This window comes from Hyperolius riggenbachi, chromosome 10, assembly GCF_040937935.1.
Source record: "Hyperolius riggenbachi isolate aHypRig1 chromosome 10, aHypRig1.pri, whole genome shotgun sequence".
In the NCBI taxonomy this organism is placed as follows: domain Eukaryota; kingdom Metazoa; phylum Chordata; class Amphibia; order Anura; family Hyperoliidae; genus Hyperolius; species Hyperolius riggenbachi.
Window position 1 is genome coordinate 250791932 of NC_090655.1, and position 21519 is coordinate 250813450.

The 21519-nt window shown below is 44.4% G+C and overlaps 2 protein-coding genes across 2 annotated transcripts in view; one reads left to right on the forward strand and one right to left on the reverse strand.

The window, feature by feature from the left end:
- LOC137535252 (zinc finger protein 585A-like) overlaps positions 1-21519 on the forward strand; it is a 201856-nt gene that overhangs the window by 152724 nt on the left and 27613 nt on the right. The window lies entirely within an intron of this gene.
- LOC137537093 (gastrula zinc finger protein XlCGF57.1-like) lies at positions 1562-7187 on the reverse strand. The gene is made up of 5 exons (XM_068259234.1): positions 7106-7187; positions 6897-7020; positions 6672-6769; positions 5465-5600; positions 1562-2745 (listed from the first exon to the last, which is right to left on the reverse strand). The coding sequence occupies exons 1-5, from the start codon at positions 7127-7129 to the stop codon at positions 1562-1564; spliced, it is 1566 nt and encodes a 521-aa protein (XP_068115335.1). The 5' UTR covers positions 7130-7187.

The following is a 21519-nucleotide window of genomic DNA, read 5'->3' on the forward strand; positions in this document are numbered from 1 at the left end:
CAGTGGGTGTAAAGTCCCTACCAATAATCCAGTGGGTGTAAAGCAGAGCCCCAACCCTCTCGATGCATCAGTGAGCAAGTTCTTTGGGGCATTAACTCGGCCAACCCCTGCAAGCTCCGCTTGAACTATCACCTGAAGAATCCTGTCCCGATCCCAGCTGGATGTGCCAGGACTAGGGGGGAGGTAAACAGATTTAGGGTATGTTATTTAATTAAATTGTTTGCTGTTTTCTAATCTTTGCTGCCTCTGGAACCACCCCCTCCCCCACTCACCAAATCTTCACATAACATACTTAAGATAACTAAGACTTTACCGTTGATGAAAATCACTATTTCATGGCCACTCTCAATCTCAAAACAATTGTCTAGCAATTTCAAGTGTGAATAGCCTGAGCTACCTGCCCAGTTCCTTTCTTGATCCTTATGCTAGGTACACACTGAGATTTTCTGGCCGATTTACTGTCAGATCAATTATTTCCAACATGTTCTATCTGGTTTCCGATCAATTTCCGAGCATTTTCCGATCGATTTCCGTTCACTGCAAAACCAGATGGAACATGCTGGAAATAATCAATCTGACAGTAAATCGGCCAGAAAATCTCAGTGTGTACCTAGCATTAGAACTTGTTTGCTGTTAAATCACAACTCTATTCACTGACCTAAAGCAAAATGTTTTATCACATTAGATGAAAAGGAAATTATTCAGGCAACAAAAATAACATCCAGAGGGCAGTTTGTATACAAATTCCAGTGACTCAATGCAAAATCAAGGCTAAAGGAAATTAAAGAGACTCTGAAGTGAAAAAAAATGATGATATAATGAATTGTATGTGTAGTACGGATAACAAATAGAACATTAGTAGCAAAGAAAATATTCTTATTTTCAGTTATATAGTTTTTTTTATAACATTGCGTCATTCTCTAATATTTGCAGTTTACACACTACTCCGCATTCTAAATGATTTTACAGAGCAGGCCAGAGAACTTTTGAACTGTCCTCTGGATAGAAAAATAAAATACAGTGACGGACAGTTAAGATAACATGCTTCAGAAGACAGAGCTCTCTGTAACTTTGAAAGTCATGGAGCTCAATGGCTCTTTTGCATAGATAACTGGAGTTTCCCTTTCCTGTACTGGAAACAATATTAAACTCATGTCTCTGCTGCTAAAGTTTTATTTCTTAGCTGTACTACACATAAATATCATATCTTTTTTCACTTCAGTATCTCTGTACAGGAGGGGAGAGGATACTCACGCATCAATGTTTTTCACATGTTAGGAAATCGTAGAAACCAAATCAAATCAGAGCAGAATAGAGGATTGTTTAATCAGCTGCTGGTCAGTAGTTTATCAAATTTTACAACTTATGCAAATTTTGAAATCTTGCACGGAAGACGTGCATATCAGGCACATTTTTACCTATAGCCGATAGAGCGTGCAATTCTTTCATTGGTAGGACAGTTTAGACCATCAGAGTTAACCACACAGTCCCCATAGGTGTCCGTGGTGACAGGTTCACTTTTCTGCAAACATCTCAAAAATCGTTCATGTGAATGTCACGGCTACTTCTTGTGAGTATACAGGTGAAAAAGAAGGTGACCTTCCTGAAAAAAACTTTTCCCACACTCTGAACAGGAAAATGGTCTCTCACCTGTGTGAATTCTTTGATGTACAAGAAGGACTTGTTTCTTGGAGAAACTTTTCCCACACTCTGAACATGAAAATGGTCTCTCACCTGTGTGAATTCTTTGGTGTTCAATAAGATGTGATTTCCAGGGAAAATGTTTCTCACACTCCGAACATGAGAAACGTCTCTCCCCGGTGTGAATTCTTTGATGTACAAGAAGGACTTGTTTCTTGGTGAAACTTTTCCCACACTCTGAACATGAAAATGGTCTCTCACCTGTGTGAATTCTTTGATGTTCAATAAGATGGGATCTCCAGGGAAAATGTTTCTCACACTCCGAACATGAGAAACCTCTCTTGTCTGTGTAACTTGTCTGGCAAGTAGGAAGCATATTTTCCCCTGTAACAGATTTCCCACACTCTGTGGGAAGACTCTTACCTGTGTGACTTTCCCGGTGTTTAAAAAACTCCTCCTTATGCTGAAAACTTTCCCCACATTCTGAACATGAAAAAGAAGCCTTGCCTATGTGGACTTTTTGATGTCGAATCAGAGTTACTTTCTGTCTGAAGGATTTCCCACACTCTGTACACAAAAAGGGACTTTCGCTAGTGTGAACTCTCTGTTGTGTAGCATGGTATGCTTTACTGGTAAACCTTTTCTCACACTCTGAACACTTGCCCATGCGGGCACTCTTGTGTCTATTAGAATTTCCCCTCTGTTTTAAAAATTTCCCACACTCAGCACAAGAAAAAGGTTGTTGACCAGTGTGGGTTCTCTGGTGTAGAGCAAGGAGAACTTTTTTTCTAAAACATTTATCACATTCAGGACATTGAAAGTTCTTGTCACCTTGTGATATACTTGGAGGACTTTTCTCAGCAGATGAATTATTTACATTAGGAAATCTTGGATGTTCATCTGATTTGATCTTCTGAGATTTATAATAGCGTTCCTCAACATTTACGGGATCTGACAATCTATCCACACTGGGGCCCTTGTGATGTGTATTTCCAGTAATGTGGTTTCCTTCTGTAGAACATTGTGAGACACCATTATCTTCCGCAGCATCATCTGGAGGGGGGATAAGACGTCCCTCCGAGGGGCTCCCCATATTCTGTCCATCTGTTGGTGAAACATTTAGTCATTAAAATGTATCTTTCACTAAAATTTATGTGGCAAAATTAAGAAGATAAATGTATCTTATAATCGAGGAACAAATGAGAAAATACCTAACTTCACCTCATTTGTTGGTACTATGACGTTATACTGAGAAATGGAGATGGATATTTCATATGGTGTACAGTATCTCCTCATTTGTTGGTACTATGATGTTATACTGAGGAATGGAGATGGATATTTCATATGGTGTACAGTATCCCCCCCTCATTTGTTGGTGCTATGATGTTATACTGAGGAATGGAGATGGGCCTTTCATATGGTGTACAGTATCTCCTCCTCATTTGTTGGTGCTATGATGTTATACTGAGGAATGGAGATGGACCTTTCATATGGTGTACAGTATCTCCTCCTCATTTGTTGGTACTATGATGTTATACTGAGGAATGGAGATGGGCCTTTCATATGGTGTACAGTATCTCCTCCTCATTTGTTGGTACAATCATGTTATACTGAGGAATGGAGATGGGCCTTTCATATGGTGTACAGTATCTCCTCCTCATTTGTTAGTACTGTGATGTTATACTGAGGAATGGAGATGGACCTTTCATATGGTGTACAGTATCTCCTCCTCATTTGTTGGTACTATGATGTTATACTGAGGAATGGAGATTGGTCTTTCATATGGTGTACAGTATCCCCTCCTCATTTGTTGGTGCTATGATGTTATACTGAGGAATGGAGATGGACCTTTCATATGGTGTACAATATCTCCTCCTCATTTGTTGGTACTATGATGTTATACTGAGGAATGGAGATGGGCCTTTCATATGGTGTACAGTATCTCCCCCTCATTTGTTGGCACTATGATGTTATACTGAGGAATGGAGATGGCCTTTCATATGGTGTACAGTATCCCCTCCTCATTTGTTGGTGCTATGATGTTATACTGAGGAATGGAGATGGCCTTTCATATGGTGTACAGTATCCCCTCCTCATTTGTTGGTGCTGTGATGTTATACTGAGGAATGGAGATAGGCCTCTCATATGGTGTACAGTATCTCCTCATTTGTTGGTACTATGATGTTATACTGAGGAATGGAGATGGGCCTTTCATATGGTGTACAGTATCTCCTCCTCATTTGTTGGCACTATGATCTTATACTGAGGAATGGAGATGGGCCTTTCATATGGTGCACAGTATCTCCTCCTCATTTGTTGGTACTATGATGTTATACTGAGGAATGGAGATAGGCCTCTCATATGGTGTACAGTATCTCCTCATTTGTTGGTGCTATGATGTTATACTGAGGAATGGAGATGGGCCTTTCATATGGTGTACAGTATCTCCTCCTCATTTGTTGGCACTATGATCTTATACTGAGGAATGGAGATGGGCCTTTCATATAGTGTACAGTATCTCCTCCTCGTGTGTTCATGCTATGATGTTATACTGAGGAATGGAGATGTGCCTTTCATATGGTGTACAGTATCTCCTCATTTGTTGGCACTATGATCTTATACTGAGGAATGGAGATGGGCCTTTCATATAGTGTACAGTATCTCCTCCTCATTTGTTGGTACTATGATGTTATACTGAGGAATGGAGATGGGCCTTTCATATGGAGTACAGTATCTCCTCCTCATTTGTTGGTACTATGATGTTATACAGAGGAATGAAGATGGGCCTTTCATATGGTGTACAGTATCTCCTCCTCATTTGTTGGCACTATGATGTTATACTGAGGAATGGAGATGGGCCTTTCATATGGTGTACAGTATCCCCTCCTCATTTGTTGGTGCTATGATGTTATACTGAGGAATGGAGATGGGCCTTTCATATGGTGTACAATATCTCCTCCTCATTTGTTGGTGCTATGATGTTATACTGAGGAATGGAGATGGGTCTTTCATATGGTGTACAGTATCTCCTCATTTGTTGGTACTATGATGTTATACTGAGGAATGGAGATGGGCCTTTCATATGGTGTACAGTATCCCCTCCTCATTTGTTGGTGCTATGATGTTATACTGAGGAATGGAGATGGGTCTTTCATATGGTGTACAGTATCTCCTCCTCATTTGTTGGTACTATGATGTTATACTGAGGAATGGACATGGGCCTTTCATATGGTGTACAGTATGTCCTCCCCATTTGTTGTTACTATGATGTTATACTGAGGAATGGAGATGGGCCTTTCATATGGTGTACAGTATGTCCTCCCCATTTGTTGGTACTATGATGTTATACTGAGGAATGGAGATGGGCCTTTCATATGGTGTACAGTATCTCCTCCTCATTTGTTGGTACTATGATGTGATACTGAGGAATGGAGATGGGCCTTTCATATGGTGTACAGTATCTCCTCCTCATTTGTTGGTACTATGATATTATACTGAGGAATGGAGATGGGCCTTACATATGGTGTACAGCATCTCCTCCTCATTTGTTGGTACAATGATGTGATACTGAGGAATGGAGATGGGCCTTTCATATGGTGTACAGTATCTCCTCCTCATTTGTTGGTACTATGATGTTATACTGAGAAACAGAGATGTACCTTTCATATTGTGTACAGAATCTTCAACTGATTTGTTGGGAACAATGATTTGGACTACCTCCACCTCATTTACTGGACAGGTTAGGAGCTGAAGCAAGTAAATTGATGTTTGTGTGGACAGAACTGTTGATCCCACAACCAAATAAGAATGTATTGACAACAACCTTTACTGATATCCACAGAAGACTCCTCTTCTTTTTTTGCCTCCATAATGCCACCCTTCTGCACAGACTGCTGACCATTCGTCATATGTGGGTCGTCTTCATCAATATTAGCTTTTATAACATTCTGTTCCTCAGACTAAACCCAAAGAAAGATAGAAGTTATTGCACTTACAACAGGCGCACTAATACAATTCCAGTACATATAATCTAACAAGAATACAATCTCATACAGAGTATAAACACTTATGTTTTAGATCAGGGGTACCCACACTTCTTCAGCTCAGACAGTCACATGTGCCCCCAGTTTAGCCCCCCAAATCATAGACAGCCATGTGTCCCCAGTTTAGCTCCCCGCTTCATTCGCAGAGCAGTGTTTTACTTACCAGAACAGCCAGATTCCTCTTCAGCTCTTCTGTTCACAGTCTCCTCTCTATGACCCCTCCAGTGGTACATTTAATTAGAGATGCCACGAGAGGGCATTAGAGATGAGACCGTGGATGGCAGAGCTGAAGGAGGATCCCAGTGACGCGGATAGGGGAGAGATGCTCATTCCACTTCAGTGTTTTTTTTTCCACACGGCATCCAGCACTACCTAGACGTTTTTGTCGGCATGTGCAATCAGGGCCGGCTCTAGACTTTTTGCAGTCTGAGACAAGCTTGTGAAGCTGCGTCCACTTCCCCCCCCCCCCTTCCCGATTTGTAATGATTGCACAGCATCCAAAAATTTGCTTCATTTAATGTTCTCACATGACATGCTGCAGCTCAACACAGTAGCACACTGGCTGGCTGCGAGTCTGACTAAAACTGCTCACCCTCAGCCACTCCATTACTCCTCAGTCAGGACAGCAGTGCCACTTCCTCCCTTCTGCTGTGACAGTCAAATGAGACACTGCTGCTCTCCTGCCTCCCTCCTCATCACTCAGACTCCTCACACAGCACAAGAAGCTGATTTTCCCCAATGATTACCTCTTCACCTCACTCTCCTCTCACTTCTCCTCCTACTCTGACTGTACGCTGTTAGTGTAAACACATAGTACAAAAATGCTGCCCCTGTAATCTCTGCCCCTGATGCAAATGTATCACCTTGCTTCATGAGAGAATCGGCCTTGTGCACAATCATGATCTACCAAGCAGTCCTTTGTGATCAACTGGTAGATCGCGACTGACACATTGGGTACCCCGGTTTAACACTCTCTGTCCCACCTACTTTATAATGGTGTGGAACAGTGTGATCTTCCTGCGCAAAATCCCGGGAATAAAGAGGACCTGTACATCCCTTTGGTGGGTCTCCGTTACTGGATCCATCTGTAAGAATCACACACTCATTGAATACATGGTTGCTATGTGATTATCACATGATTGGGGGGGGGGGTGGTCTAGATGGATCCACCATCCTGCTCTCTACTCTACAAGAAGTAAAAGTCTCTCTTACCCGGTAATGTGAGGGGCAGCTGCTTCTTCATCACTATATCTTTGCAGAGGTCCTTTTGTCCTTCTATATACTGCCACTCCTCCATGGAGAAATAGATGGTGACATCCTGATACCTTATAGGAATCTGATGCAAACAATGATATAGTCACCATCTAGACACACCCCTTGTTGTTACTGGATAATGTCCCATAATTCCCAGCACTGCTCACCTCTCCTGTCAGCAGCTCCATCATCTTGTGGATGACCTCTAGAATATTGTTCTCATCACTTTTCAGTAAGAGAGAGTGCAACAGAGGGATTGTAAAGGTCACGTTGTCACCAGACTTTATAGTAGGAAAACTCTGTATTTAAGATCAATGACAACAATCATGTTTTTTCCCAGTACTCTGACTTCAGGTGTGTGTTATATTAACAAAAATTAGTTATGTCATGTAACCTTCCCAGAATCCTCCTTACCTCTCCAGTCAGAATGGAGATGATCTCCAAAGTGAGGTCTAACATCCTCTCAGTCATGTGACTCTGGTCCTTGTCCATCCTCAGGGACATGGTCATGTGATATTTACAGAAAGCTCCTCTCTGTAGAGGCATAAAGAACGGAATACATGAACTGCAGGACAATTATTAATATGCTGGAGCAGAGCTATATAAATGCATTATAATACTACTAGCATGTGATTGTGGTAAGGACAGTAGAGTGTAAGCTCCTCTAGTGCAAAGACTAATGCGAATGGATCAAATTGGCATGTGCATATGTATCTACCTCCTTTGCCATAAATCCCCTACAAAGTCCTGGTGCAACCAATTAGTAATTCCCCTCACATAATTAGTGAAATAGAAAGAACATGGCACCACAACAAACTTGACAAGAGAGGGCCTTCCACCAAGGGAGTGAATACTCCTCCCGACACATTTGTTCCTTTTTTTCTTCAGATTTTATTATTATTATTATTATTTGTATTTATAAAGTGCCAACATATTACGCAGCGCTGGACAATAAATATATACAATGATGAGAGACATAAGTTTATACAACATAGAACAAAGTTAACCACTTGAGGACCGCGGTGTTAAACCTCCCTAAAGACCAGGCCATTTTTCCTCAATTGGGCAACTGCAGCCTTAAAGTGTAACTGTCGGGCATAAAATCAATTCTTTATTTTTATATGGTAAACAAGTAATACGGATGCTAACCAGGCAATCCAAAAGTTAAAATCTCTAACTTTTCTAGTTTATAAATGATCATTCCCCAGTTCACCTGACTCTTATTTGGTATGCTGCCGAACAAAGGAAGTTGCAGGGCATGCTGGGTTGTCTTTTTTTTGCTTCTCTATTTCCCCTCAGTCTTAACTAATGTACAGCAGCAAAAAAGGACAACCCAACCTGCCCTGCAACTTCCTTTTTGCGGCAACGTACCAAATAAGAGTCAGGTAAACTGGGGAATGATCATTTATAAACAAGAAAAGTAATAGAGATTTTAACTTTTGGATTGCCTGATTAGCATCCTTTTTACTTGTTTACCAGATAAAAATAAAGAATTGAGTTTTGATTTTATGCCCAACAGTTACACTTTAAGTGCTCGCTGCAGGGCTGCACATCTCAGCACACAAGTGATTAATACCCCCCCCCCCTTTCTCCCCACCAACCGAGTTCTCTGTTGGTGGGGTCTGATCGCTCCCCCAATGTTTATTTATTTATTTATTTTTTTTGTAAGTATTTTTGCTATTTTTTTTTTTAAATAAAAATGTGTATTTCTTTAATTATTTTCCCTCCCTCTCTCCCTCCCCCAGTCAGCCTATCACAGCCGATCGATTCTGTGTCACACGGCTGTCGCCAGTACAGTGCTGCCTTCAATCGCAGAGCTGTACCGGTATATTAGACAGCTGTTTTGCCATCTAACAGCCGCTCGGCCTTCAAAGCGGAGATGCGTGCACATCAGCGCGTGCGCACTCCTGCTAGCCCCATAGAAGGGCGTTCACGCCAATCGGCGTGGCGCGGTCCTGGGGATGCCGCCATGTTCATGCCACTTGGCGTGGATCGGTCGGCAAAAGGTAGCAACAAGGCAAACGGTACAAGATACATGATTATGGTCTGGTTAGGTAGGCCGAGTAATAAAAGTACAAAGCTGTCATAGGAAAGGAGCACATGATCCCATAGATTACACTAGGACTCTGCCAGAGGCTGGCAATCAGAACAATCAGAGGGCTGGTGCACACCAAGAATGGTTCTGAACATTTTTTAAAATGCTTGCGGGGTGAAAACCGCTTGGCTAATGAATGTGAATGGGATGGAGCACACCAGAGCGGTTTGTTTTTTCTCCAAAAGCAAACTTGGGTCCTGCAGCATTTTTGCAGATTTCTGAGGCAATTCAGCCTCAATGTTAAGTATAGGAAAGTGGAAAATCACTCTGAAAAACGCTAGATCAGAGCATTTTTCCAAGCATTTGTGTTACAGAAGCTGTTCAGTTACAGCTTTACTGTAACAAAATATAAATTCTGCTCCACCACTCTCTCTAAACATGCCTAGAATCGCTTTGAAAAACCTCTTCAAAAAACTGTAGCGTTTGTGGATCCGCTGGCGGTTTTTGGTGTGTACTGGCCCTTTGAGTGCAAGCTCCTCTAGTGCAGAGACTGATGGGAATGGATCAGTGATCTCTGTGCAGCACTGTAGAATATGTCAGAGCTATACAAATGTATAATAATAATGTATAATAATAATAATAATAATAGTGTGTGACTGTGGTGAGGACAGTACAGCAACAATCAGTTACACTTTATAGTTTTTCAGGGTCCTGAGCTCTGGAATAGGCAAGAAGGTTGGGTTGGCCTCCTATTTCCACCACAGAACATGCCTTGGGAAATAGGGCTGCCAGAAAGAGGGAGGGGGTTAATCTGCTGGGGCAACGGCCCGTTTCCACTGTATGCGGTGCGATGCGGCTACATGGCCGCATTGCGGCAGAACTGAAACCAAAGCACGTCAGTGGAACAGTTTCCATTGCATGCTGGTTATCCGGACTGGTGCAGAGCGATCAGAGAATATGTAGATAGAAGGCCAATACGCTCTTAAACCCCCATGAAGTCCACCCACTGGTCTGGCTAACCTGATCCTGCACCAAAGTAACAGTAGATGAAGGAGGATCCACAGGCACAGTGGTGTAGTAAAAGCTGGAACTCTTTATTGAAAAAAAACACATACGAATGACATGAAAAAGCCACAGGAACAACTCACGCGTATCGGGCTCAAAGTACGCCCTTAATCATAGTTGTATTGAACCTGATGAGAGGTGGAGACTTTATAGCTGGGAAGAGGGGAGGGGGGGGGGAGCCCCGCCTCCGTCGGCCAGCAAAGAACACATCTCTCTTAAAGAGACAGATACATATTATTTTGTACATTATTAAATAACATCATATGACTAAATGTATACACAACATGAAACAAAGTACTCTAAAACCACTTTCTTGTTAAAAAATATGCACATAAAGGTACAAATGAAAAAGGAAAGGAGGAAGGAGGACAAATACCTGGCATAAAGAGAATAAGTAATGTATGATTAAAAATCATATGAGACTTATATCCCAACGGGTGTTTAGACCCGCCAGGGTACGAGTACCCATACGATGGATTCAAAAAGCCTCTCGTTTGAGGAGGAGCCTTTGTAGATCTCCACCTCTGAATGGAGAGACCACTCTTCCTACTCCCTGAAATTTGAAAAAGGTCATATTTCCATTGTGGCAGCTCAAAATGTTTTGAGACTGCAGACTTATGAAAAGTGTTCCAGTTTGCCCCACAGTAGTGTTCACCTATTCTTGCCCGAAGATTATGGGTGGTACAACAACCTACATACTGTATACGGCAGCTGGTGCAAGAAATTACATAAATTGTATATTTTGTATCACAATTGATATATTGCACAATGGGAAAAGACATTCGCTGTGAAAAAAAAAAATAAAAAAAAAAAATCAAAGAATATGCAGCATGTTGCAGATTCTCGCACGGTTGCATTTGCCCCCATCTCCTCCATTCACTTCCATATCGAGGAATGCGGAAGTGACGCGAATGGGAGCGGAAGTGATGCGCAGCCGCTTTGCATCCCTTCGGCTCCCATTCGTGATCGTGAAAGGAAATGGACCCTAAGGCTCCATAGAGCAATGCATGCTGGTAGTCGGAGGAAAAGGCAGATAGAGCAATCCAGAGCTCAGGTGTGCTGCACAGAGCAGAGAAGCCTGGAGATCACCTGCTGAATTCCCAGACCCTGGGAAGCTGTGGAACTATTTCCTCCTTGCACTGGTAATATCCTGCAGTTTATGGCTGAGATTTGATGGCCTTATTACAAGGGGTGGTCAATGACATGCAAATAATTTCAAGTTGATGCAGGATTATGCAAATGTATGCAGCTTGAAAATGGACTTTACCTCAGCAGGATTTGATTGGTTTCTTTTCAAGCTGCATACATTTGCATACAAAATTTGCATAATATCACAGCAACTTGAAATTATTTGCATGTCCATCCCTACTAATTACCTGTGGGGCGTGGTTTCTGTTGCTTAAGTTTTGGCTGCTGAGCCTGTGAAAGCTGTATTGTTGTTTTTCCTGCTGCTGAATGTCAGAGAAAATAAAGACTAATTGTTTCCACAAATAGCTGTAGTCAGTGTGATCACTGCAATGGCAAGAGCCCCCTGAATTCCTATTCAGGACATCACATATACACACACATTAAGGGCCGTCTTCCACTAGTGCGGTGCGATTCTGGTGCGGAAACCGCGTAAATGAATCCAGATTCGTACGCGTTTGTATGCGGATTTTCACGCGGAAATGCTCGCGATTTTGTAGAATGCAATTTTAACCATGTCAATGTCGGTATGCATTAACATTGTTTTTTTACATTAAAACCCATGGAAAAATCACATGACGAAAGCGCATGCGATTTTCCTATCAATTACAGGTACTTATCTGTTAGCCGGGCGCATCCGGCAGGTGGCGCTAATTACTATTCCCCCTCCAGGCCGCCATGGATAGTAGGGAAAGATGCAACTCTGGTATAGTTTTGTCGCCACCTGCCGGATGCGCCCGGCTAACGGATAAGTACCCAATTACATTACAGGCAAATCGCACACTAATTTTGCAGTGTGCAAATTCTGATGGCTCTGCACAGCACACCGCACAGATTTTTGGGCTAGTGGAAACTGGAAACAGGACCATTGACTAGAATTGGCTATGCGAGTCTGCATGCAGATTCGCTCTAGTGGAAACGGGCCCTAAGGCTGGGTGCACACATAACATAACGTGAAAGGTCGCGTTTTAGGTCATGTTTGTTTTTTGTGAGCGTTTTTACTATTTTTTTTTTTTTTTTTTTAACTGCAGATGCGTTTTTCAAGCATTTTGCGTACGTTTGAATGCGTTTCGTTTTGTATATACAAAAAGCATATGCGTTTTGTATGCGTTTTTCATGCGTTTTCCAATTGCGTTTTATGCAAATAACTAGGAAGACAACAGGAAGCGGAAATACATCACAATTTTTTATTTTTTTTAAAAGCATATAAGAACACATGGAAACGCATGAAAAACGCATACCATTGCATTTCCATTGACTTGCATTATGTGCGTTTTTGAACATTATGCAACAAAACATGCATATTTTAAAATGCCCGTTTGAAAACGCATAGAACTTGTATAAGCATAAGCGGTTTTTTGTATGCGTTTTTTCCTCCGGCCCATAGCCTTCCATTAGCGGGAAAAACGCTAGCATTTCCGCTAAGTGTGCACCTAGCCATAGAGTCATCACACAATACAACCACGGTAATGGTATACACAATTCAACCATGGCAATGGACACACACACACACAATACAACCACGGTTGTGGTATACTGTATATACACTACAACCATGGTAATGGTACGTACACACACACACACACACACGTATGATACAATACAACCATGGTAACAGTACACACACACACACACACGCATGATACAATACAACCATGCTAATGGTTACATACACACAATACAACCACGGTAATGGCAAACTGATAAGCTTCTTGTGTAACACTCATTGCCACCCTTGCACCTCTCCACACTGTTATCAGAGCACCAACAAACCTGCCACTATAAAGCAGAATAGAAACCCTCAGTTGTTTGAGTTAGGGCTCAAACTCACTAGCAGCCTTTTCAAGCCCCATCTACACCATACATTTTTTTTTTTGTGCGATTCGATGCATCAATCCGATTCGATTCAATCTGACATGTACAATCGGGATTCGATTCAATCCAATTCAATTTGCCATTGCAAAACAAATGACAAACAAATGGCAAATTTAATTGAATCACATCAAATCCCGATCGGACATGTCGGATTGAATCGAATCAAATTACACAAAAAAATGTATTGTGTAGATGGGGCTTAAGCGCTAGTGATTTGAAAAAGCTCTTGCTAATGCAATGCTATGGGGATTTTGATAACATCACATAGCTGAAGTGGGATCACACCCATAGCATTACATTAGCAAGAGCTTTTCAAATCACAAAGCACTCAGAAAAGTGCTCCTAGTGGGTTCCAGGCCTTACTGCTGCTATTTTGGTGCAGAGCTGTGAGCAGCAGGCGGTGATATAATAATCTCTTATTACCTTCTCCCTCTCTGCCAGTCCTAGCAAATGTCTCCTCACTTGTTCCTTGCAGTTCCCCTCTAACAGGGAACATCCTGCTTCTGCCCCTTCCTATACTTATAGACTTCCTCTCTGCACGCTCCACCCCTTCCTGCCAGAGTGTCCATGCTCCACTCTGTACAGCCAGAGTGTCCATGGCCCACCCCTTCCTGCCAGAGTGTCCATGGCCCACCCCTTTCTGCTAGAGTGTCCATGCTCCACTCTGTACAGCAAGAGTGTCCATGGCCCACCCCTTCCTGCCAGAGTGTCCATGGCCCACCCCTTCCTGCTAGAGTGTCCATGCTCCACTCTGTACAGCAAGAGTGTCCATGGCCCACCCCTTCCTGCCAGAGTGCCCATGCCCCTGTAGTGTTGGTATGCCCTAGAATTCTTAGCTTGTCCTAAACGTGATGACAGCAATCACACATAATCACCCTATGGCCACATTATTTATACAAGTGCACAATAGAGCTTTCAGTCTTGAAAATACAGCTGATGGACAGCTGATTTCGGAGACATGCAGTTGCCCTATAATACTGCGATGCCCACCTGAAGTAGCGCCGATAAGGAATGCACCATGCTCCGTATGGGGTTCACCATTCTCGGTATGGACTGCACCATTACTTTAGTACTGCAGCAAGCAATAGCTGAGAGCTAGGAGGAGATGGTACACCGCTGAGCTACTGCTTGCTGCAGTACTAAAGTAATGGTGCAGTCCATACCGAGAATGGTAAACCCCATACAGAGCATGGTGCAGTCCTTATCAGCACTGCTTCCAGGCTGGGCGCGCACTATTATAGGGCTGCAGTGTGAACGGGGACTAAGGCCACATTCACATCCTCAAACGCTGATGGCCGTGTGTCCGGAACGCAACGTGTACAAATGCACGCCATCTGCATTTGTATGCGTTGTGTGGCTGATACCATTCACTGTAAGTAAATGGGTCAGCCGCGCATTTTGTTAAAAAATACGTGCAGCATGCGTTTGTGGACCGCACTGGTCCGGAACGCATACAGTGTGAGCATCAGTGCAGTCTATGCACTTCTGATGTCGTGTATATCTGCCACCTGCACGCGTTGCCGAAATACGGACGGCACCGCGTGCAGTGTGAACGGGGCCTTAAGTTCAGTTCGTTTAAAATAATAATCCTGGGTGGCCTTTTCCACTGCTGCGTTCCGATTAAAAAAAAATAAATTGCAAACGCATGTCTGTGCGATTATGATGCGTTTTGCGTTTCAATGTAAAGTATAGGAACGCATGAAAAACGCTTTGCGTTTTGTATTGATTTAACCACTAGTATTTATTTTCAAAAATCAATACAAACACTTACCAATCAGAAAAATGCAAACACATAAAAAACGCACAAAAAAAAAATGCACATCAAAATTGGTCAAGTTTTGCGTCTTGCAATGGAAAAGGACCCTGTGCAGCTGCAGTTCCTGAATCATCCACTGAACTGATTCGGTTCAGTGTGATGAGTCAGATCACTCGAGTCACAGGAAAGAACCGGCTCAAATGAACCAATCACTCATGTTCCGGACATCACTAGTGCTCATACTCCTCACCTTCCTGCCTGAGTGTTCATGCTCCACCCCTTCCTGCCTGAGTGTTCATGCTTCACTCCTTCCTGCCTGAGTGTTCATGCTTCACTCCTTCCTGCCTGAGTGTTCATGCTCCACCCCTTCCTGCCTGAGTGTTCATGCTCCACCAGTCTTGCTCACCACGGATTAATCACGAGTAATCACGGTGGCTACTCGTGATTCAAATGAGCTTTAATTGGGCCAACTGAGCGGCTGGATGCAGCAGGGTTAATTACCCCTAATGCCGCTCTCTGCTCAGCGTTTCAATGAGGCTTGCAAGCGTCTATTGGAAGCGTTGCAAGCCTCACTATGGAAGAGGAAAAGCTCCATAGCGAGGCTTGTAATGTGTCCGTAGACGCTTGCAAGCCTGATTGAAACGCTGAGTGGAGAGCGGTATTAGGGGTAATTAACCCTGCCGCATCTAGCCGCTAGAGCTAGCCCAATTAAAGCTCATTTGAATCATGAGTAACCACCATGGTTACTCATGATTAATCCGTGATGAGCAACCCTATGCTCCACCCCTTTCCTGCCTGAGTGTTCATGCTCCACCCCTTCCAGGCAGAGTGTTCAAGCTCCACCTTTTCCTGCCTGGGTGTTCATGCTCCATCCCTTTCCTGGACCAAACATGGCGGCATACCTATGGGTATTAGCCCCGCCCCCTAACCCCGATAGGACAGTTCATCTATAAGTTTTAGGCTCCCACCCCCTCCAGCCATTCTTTTTTCTGTCCTCGAATGGACAGTTTCGTCTATTTGTTTGTGCTTTGTTTTTTTATTTTTTTCTTCTTATTTTAGGTATTTTGTTCCCCCCTTTCCCCTTAAGGGGTTTACCTGTGCGGGTTCAGCCTCTCCCGCCGAGTTGGAGCGTCTCTAGCCCTTAAACAGGGCGAATGGCGGCTCCTTGGTGCATTGCAGCCTTCTGCTGCTGTGGTGGCTGCCCCTAGGCAAGATGGCGCCGCCGGACCCCTCCGCATGGTATCCCTGCGCAGTACAGCGCTGGAAGTCTCGGGAGAGGCGAGATTTCGCCCTGGCAAGCGCTGATTGGCTGGTGGGAGTGTTTTTTTAACTCCCCAGGAAGTGCCAGAGCGATGGATGCACGCTGATGTCGGCGTGATAGCGGTGGGTGGCGTGTTTCTGCGCTGGTACCACGCTGTCTGCCTGCATTTACTCGAGAGAGTCGGTCTACTATTCCCTATCTGGTCTGCGGGAGCAGATATGCAATTTTTCTCATTTGCGCAATGTTATTACCTTGGTAGTACTCTCACATGATTGTAATAGCTCTATCTGTCTTTCTCTTAAATAGAGAAATGGATGTTATTGAGCATGAGGAGGAAGTGGTCCCTGGCAGGTAACAGGCTGCTAAATGCAGCCTTTTCTGTTTTTATGCATCGGGTGTGTATTGTATATAGTATCCCTTGCACAGGTCCTAAGGGAAGTTAAAAGAGTGCATATTATCCCCATTTATAAATTTTATGGCGGATGTGTTAGTGGAACATAAAAAATTTATGTCTCCACAGTTCGGGGGAAGGAGGAAGTGGACAGGCGGTCCCTAAGGAGCGTCTTTCCTCACCTGCGAGACAGAAGTCCCGTCCTCAATCAAGAGAACGAAGCAGAAGTCGTCGCTCTCGTGACAAGAGGAGGTCTTCTAGGGATTATAGATCCAGGTCCCGAAGCAGGAGACGTTACAGGGACTCTTCCAGGAGGAGACGCCGTTCTAGGTCCAGATCCTCACGCAGACGTTCCCGTGATAGGAGGAGGCGATCATCTGAGCGCTACTCTCCACAGAGACGTTATCATGAAAAGGATAGGTCCCCTAAGAGAACGAGGAAAGATTGGGACATTTCTCCCAGGTCTGATCTTTAAGAACTCTTTCAAAGACCAGTTCAGGACTTATGTTGGTCGTGCACTCAGCCGGCATTGCCGGGCAAGAGAGTATGTGAAACCTGTTTTGCGGAGCTAGGCAGAGAAAGAGACACGGATAACCAGCAGGTGCTAGCCTTTATCCAGCAGGCAGTAAAGGAGACTTTCCAGAATATGGCACCTCCTCAGGGTTTGACGGCGGCTGCTCCGCAGGCCTTGCTAGAGGAGGACTCCGCTCAGGGAGAAGTTTCGGCTGCAGGCTTTAGCTTCTCATTAGTACCTGCTTTCCTCCAGGCTATTAGGTCAGCAATTGACTGGCAGGATGAGGAGGGTTCGGTTCCACAGCCGGACAAGTACTATCCGCACTTAGACCAGCAACCGCAAGTTTTTCCATTCATGAAGATTATAAAGGAAGTTATTCTTAAAGAATGGAATAAGGTGGAACAGAAGCCTTCCATGAATAACAGGTTATCGAAGCTCTACCCGCTAAGTCAGGAGGATTGCAAGCTGCTAGACTCAGCCCCAGCTGTGGATGCGTCAGTGATGAGACTTACAAAGCATGTTACTTTGCCCATGGAGAATGCTATACAGGGGACTTCATGGGTGAGGCTGCAATTGACATAATTAGACTGGCGGCAAGATCCATGTTATGTAGTGTAACGGCAAGAAGAGCTTTGTGGTTAAAGCCTTGGTCGGCCGATCAGTCCTCAAAAGCTAACTGGTGCAAGATTCCATACGATGGAGCGCATTTATTCGGGCCCCAGATGGACAATGCGATCTCGAAGGTTACAGGAGGAAAGTCGGGGTTGATCCCGCAGGACAGGAAACAGAGATCCTCCAGACAGCAAGCTCCTAGGAGAAGCTTCAATAGTAGATATCAGCAGGCAAGATCGTATAGACCAGGAAGACAGTTTGATAGAAACTGGAAAGGAACCCAGTCCTCCTTCGGCAGAGGGATGAAGTCCAGAGGTCCGTCCAATGCGCAACAGCCTCAGAAGCGCTTTTGATGGGGCGTCCACTCAAGATTACCAAGTAGGGGCCAGGTTGCGCCTCTTTTGGGAATCTTGGGTGGGAATAGTCGAAGATTCATGGGTGCTGAGTACCCTGAAGATGGGACACTCTTGGAAATTCAAGAAGAGACCCCCATGCTTCAAGTTCATGCCAACAAAGATCCCGCAAGACAAGGAAATGAAGTTGGCTCTGGCAGAGTATGTACAAACTTTACTGGCTCAGGAGGCGATTATTCCACTTTCACGCAGAGATTGCCAATCAGGAATCTTTTCTCCTCTGTTCTTGGTAAGAAAGTCATCGGGAGGTTGGAGACCGGTCCTCGACCTGAAATACTTGAACAGGCATATAGAGGTGAGACACTTCAAGATGGGATCTCTGCAATCCATCATCCCGATGATAAGTATAGGGGACTGGATGACAACGGTGGACCTGGCAGACGCTTATCTGCATATTCCCATAAATCACAGTTTTCAAAGGATCCTCAGATTTGCGGTAGAAGGGAAAGGTTACCAGTTTCAGTGTCTGCCATTCGGACTGTCAACTGCTCCGAGAACATTCACCAAAGTTCTTCTGCCGGTCATTGCGTATCTGAGACTCCAGGGTCTGAGGATATTCCATTACCTGGACGACATTCTGCTGCTCCACCAAGATCGGAAGCAATTGATTCAACACCAGTCCACCCTCCTTCAGCTACTAAAACGCCTAGGATGGCTAGTCAACCTCAAAAAGAGCCAGTTGGTACCGTCACAGGACTTGGTGTTTCTGGGGGCGAGGTTCCGTACGGTGCAGAATCAAGTTTGCCTCCCCGAGCAGAAGATTACAGCAATTCAATGGAAGGTGCAGAGGGCCTTCAGAAGTCAGTCCCTGTCGGCCAGGGAGTGTTTGAGCCTACTGGGGACATTCTCTTCCTGTATTCCAATGGTCAAATGGGGCCACTGGGCGCTCAGGAAGCTGCAGGTATTCTTTCTGCATCGATGGAACAAGAGGACCATGCTTCAAAGGTTTCATCTCCCTTTTCTTGTGAGAGACTCCCTTCTGTGGTGGGTCACAGAACAGAACTTGAGGAACTGCCGGCAGATTCAGACAGATATTCCGGTAGTCATCACCACAGACGCCAGTGTGAGAGGTTGGGGTGCCCACTGCAATGGGATCCGAATGCAGGAGAAGTGGAAGACAGTGCAAAAGGGGGTACCGTCAAATCTCCTGGAACTGAAAGCAGTCTTTATGGCCTTGAAGGCTTTTCGCCACCTGATTTATGGGAAATCGGTCTTGTTGAGAATAGACAACATCACGGCAGTAGCATATGTCAGAAGACAAGGCGGAACGAGGAGTCAGGGATTGCTCCAAATAGCTGCTCTGATAATGAATTGGGCTATGAAAAATCTGACGGACCTCACGGCAGCGTATCTTCCGGGGGAGAAGAATGTCTTGGCCGACTAGCTGAGCAGGAGGTTCGCGAGCCCACACGAGTGGTCCTTGAACGAGAAAATCTTCAGGAAGATAGTCTCAAAGTGGGGCCAACCGCAGGTGGATCTTTGGGCATCTCCACAGAACAACAAGGTGCGGAAGTTCTTTTCACTTTACCATCATCCCACCTCAACAGGAGTGGATTGTCTGACTCAGATCTGGGACTTCCAGTTAGGCTATGCGTTTCCTCCAATCCCATTGATTCCCAGATTCCTGCAGAGGTTGTGCAGGGAGTCGTGCATGATCATAGCTATTCTGCCCTTCTGGCCACGGAGGCCATGGTTTCCTCTCGCAATGTTCCTGACCATAGAGGAACCAGTGAAGTTACCAGTGATCCACGACCTTCTAGGTCAGGGGACTCTTCTGCATGCGGGAGTCAGAGGCCTATGTTTAGCGGCCTGGAGATTGAAAGGCAGAAATATGCAGACATGGGATGTTCCAGCCAGGTGGTAGAGACACTTCTAAGGGCTAGGAAACCTTCTACTAATTCAACTTATTATCGCATATGGGAGAAGTTCATTCACTTTTCCTTGGAGAAGGGGTTTAATAGCATGTCTCCAGACGTAAGAAACATCCTGGACTTTCTTCAGTCAGGAGTAGAGAAGGGGCTCAGTGTGGCGGCAATCAAGGTCCAAATATCAGCCCTTTCAGTATTAACGAGCCAAAAGTGGGCCTTCCAGCCTCTGATTGTGCAATTTGTGCAGGCCATTGTCAAGATGAGGCCGCCAAGAAAACCATTCTTCCCAAAATGGGATCTACCCATGGTGTTGGAAATCCTTTCGTCTCCACCTTTCTTTCCATTACAGTCCATCTCCTTAGAAGATTTGACCTTGAGGACAGTGTTTCTGACAGCTATAGCCTCTGGGAAGAGGGTGTCAGACCTTCAAGCTCTAGGCTGTGCTAATAACCTCTTGGAATTCTTCCCGGATAGGGTAGTGATTAGGCCAGTTTTTCAGTTTGTGCCTAAAGTAGCGTCTGGATTCCACATTAATCAGGAACTGTCCCTTCCTACGTTCTCTTCAGATGGTGAATGTCACCCTTTGGATGTTGGCCTATCCATTAGAGCTTATCTAGACTGTACAGCTTCATTCAGAAATTCAGATAGATTATTTATTAACTTTAGAGGTCCTAGGAAGGGCCTTCCAGTAACTACTAGAACTGTGGCTTCTTGGCTAGTTAAGATTATCCAGAAATGTTACACCATTAAGGGACTTCCTGCCCCTAAGGAGGTTCATGCGCATTCCACCAGGGGCATGGCTGCTTCTTGGGCTTGTTTCTCGAAAGTGTCAGTGGAATCTATCTGTAAAGCGGCCAGTTGGTCTTCTGTGAATACATTTTTGAGGCACTATCATGTGGATCCTGCCTCTTTGTCCTCTGTAGACTTTGGCAGAGCGGTTTTGTCTGTATAAATAAACTCGTATGTTTTGCAGTATTCCCTCCCTCATGTGTGGTTTGTTATGTCCCATAGGTATGCCGCCATGTTTGGTCCAGGAAATCGGAAAATTGTATACTTACCTTCCGTAATTTTCCTTTCCTGGATCAAACGATGGCGGCATACGATTCCCTCCCTCTTGTCCATTCGAGGACTGATTTAGACCAGAATGGCTGGAGGGGGTGGGAGCCTAAAACTTATAGATGAACTGTCCTATCGGGGTTAGGGGGCGGGGCTAATACCCATAGGTATGCCGCCATCGTTTGATCCAGGAAAGGAAAATTACGGAAGGTAAGTATACAATTTTCCGATTTCCTGCCTGAGTGTTCCTGCTCCACCCATTTTCTGCCAGAGTGTTCCATGTTGTCATCACCTCCTTGAGTTCAAAATGAGAACCGCAGCCTTCTTTAAGCCTGGTACACACATTTAATTGTGATTAAATGGGTTAAAAACCGTTTAAAAAGAGGGGGTGGGTGGAACCGCTCCCCTTCGTAAATGACCAGGCCAAATTTAGCCGTAAATATTGTAAAAGATATTTATTTTACAAAGCAATATGTCTCCAAATAAAGTGCAACGCGTTTCACGGGCAAAACTCCCGCTTCATCAGGAAATAAACAAAGGAGAACACAAG

Excerpts from the sequence above, each read along its gene's own strand:
- LOC137537093 (XM_068259234.1), bottom strand. The coding sequence starts at position 7,129 with ATGATGGAGCTGCTGACAGGAGAG. Across the intron at positions 7,021-7,105 it reads TGGAGCTGCTGACAGGAGAG|ATTCCTATAAGGTATCAGGA; the intron begins GTGAGCAGTGCT and ends TGTTTGCATCAG. Across the intron at positions 2,746-5,464 it reads TTCTGTGGATATCAGTAAAG|ATGGACAGAATATGGGGAGC; the intron begins GTTGTTGTCAAT and ends TTTCACCAACAG.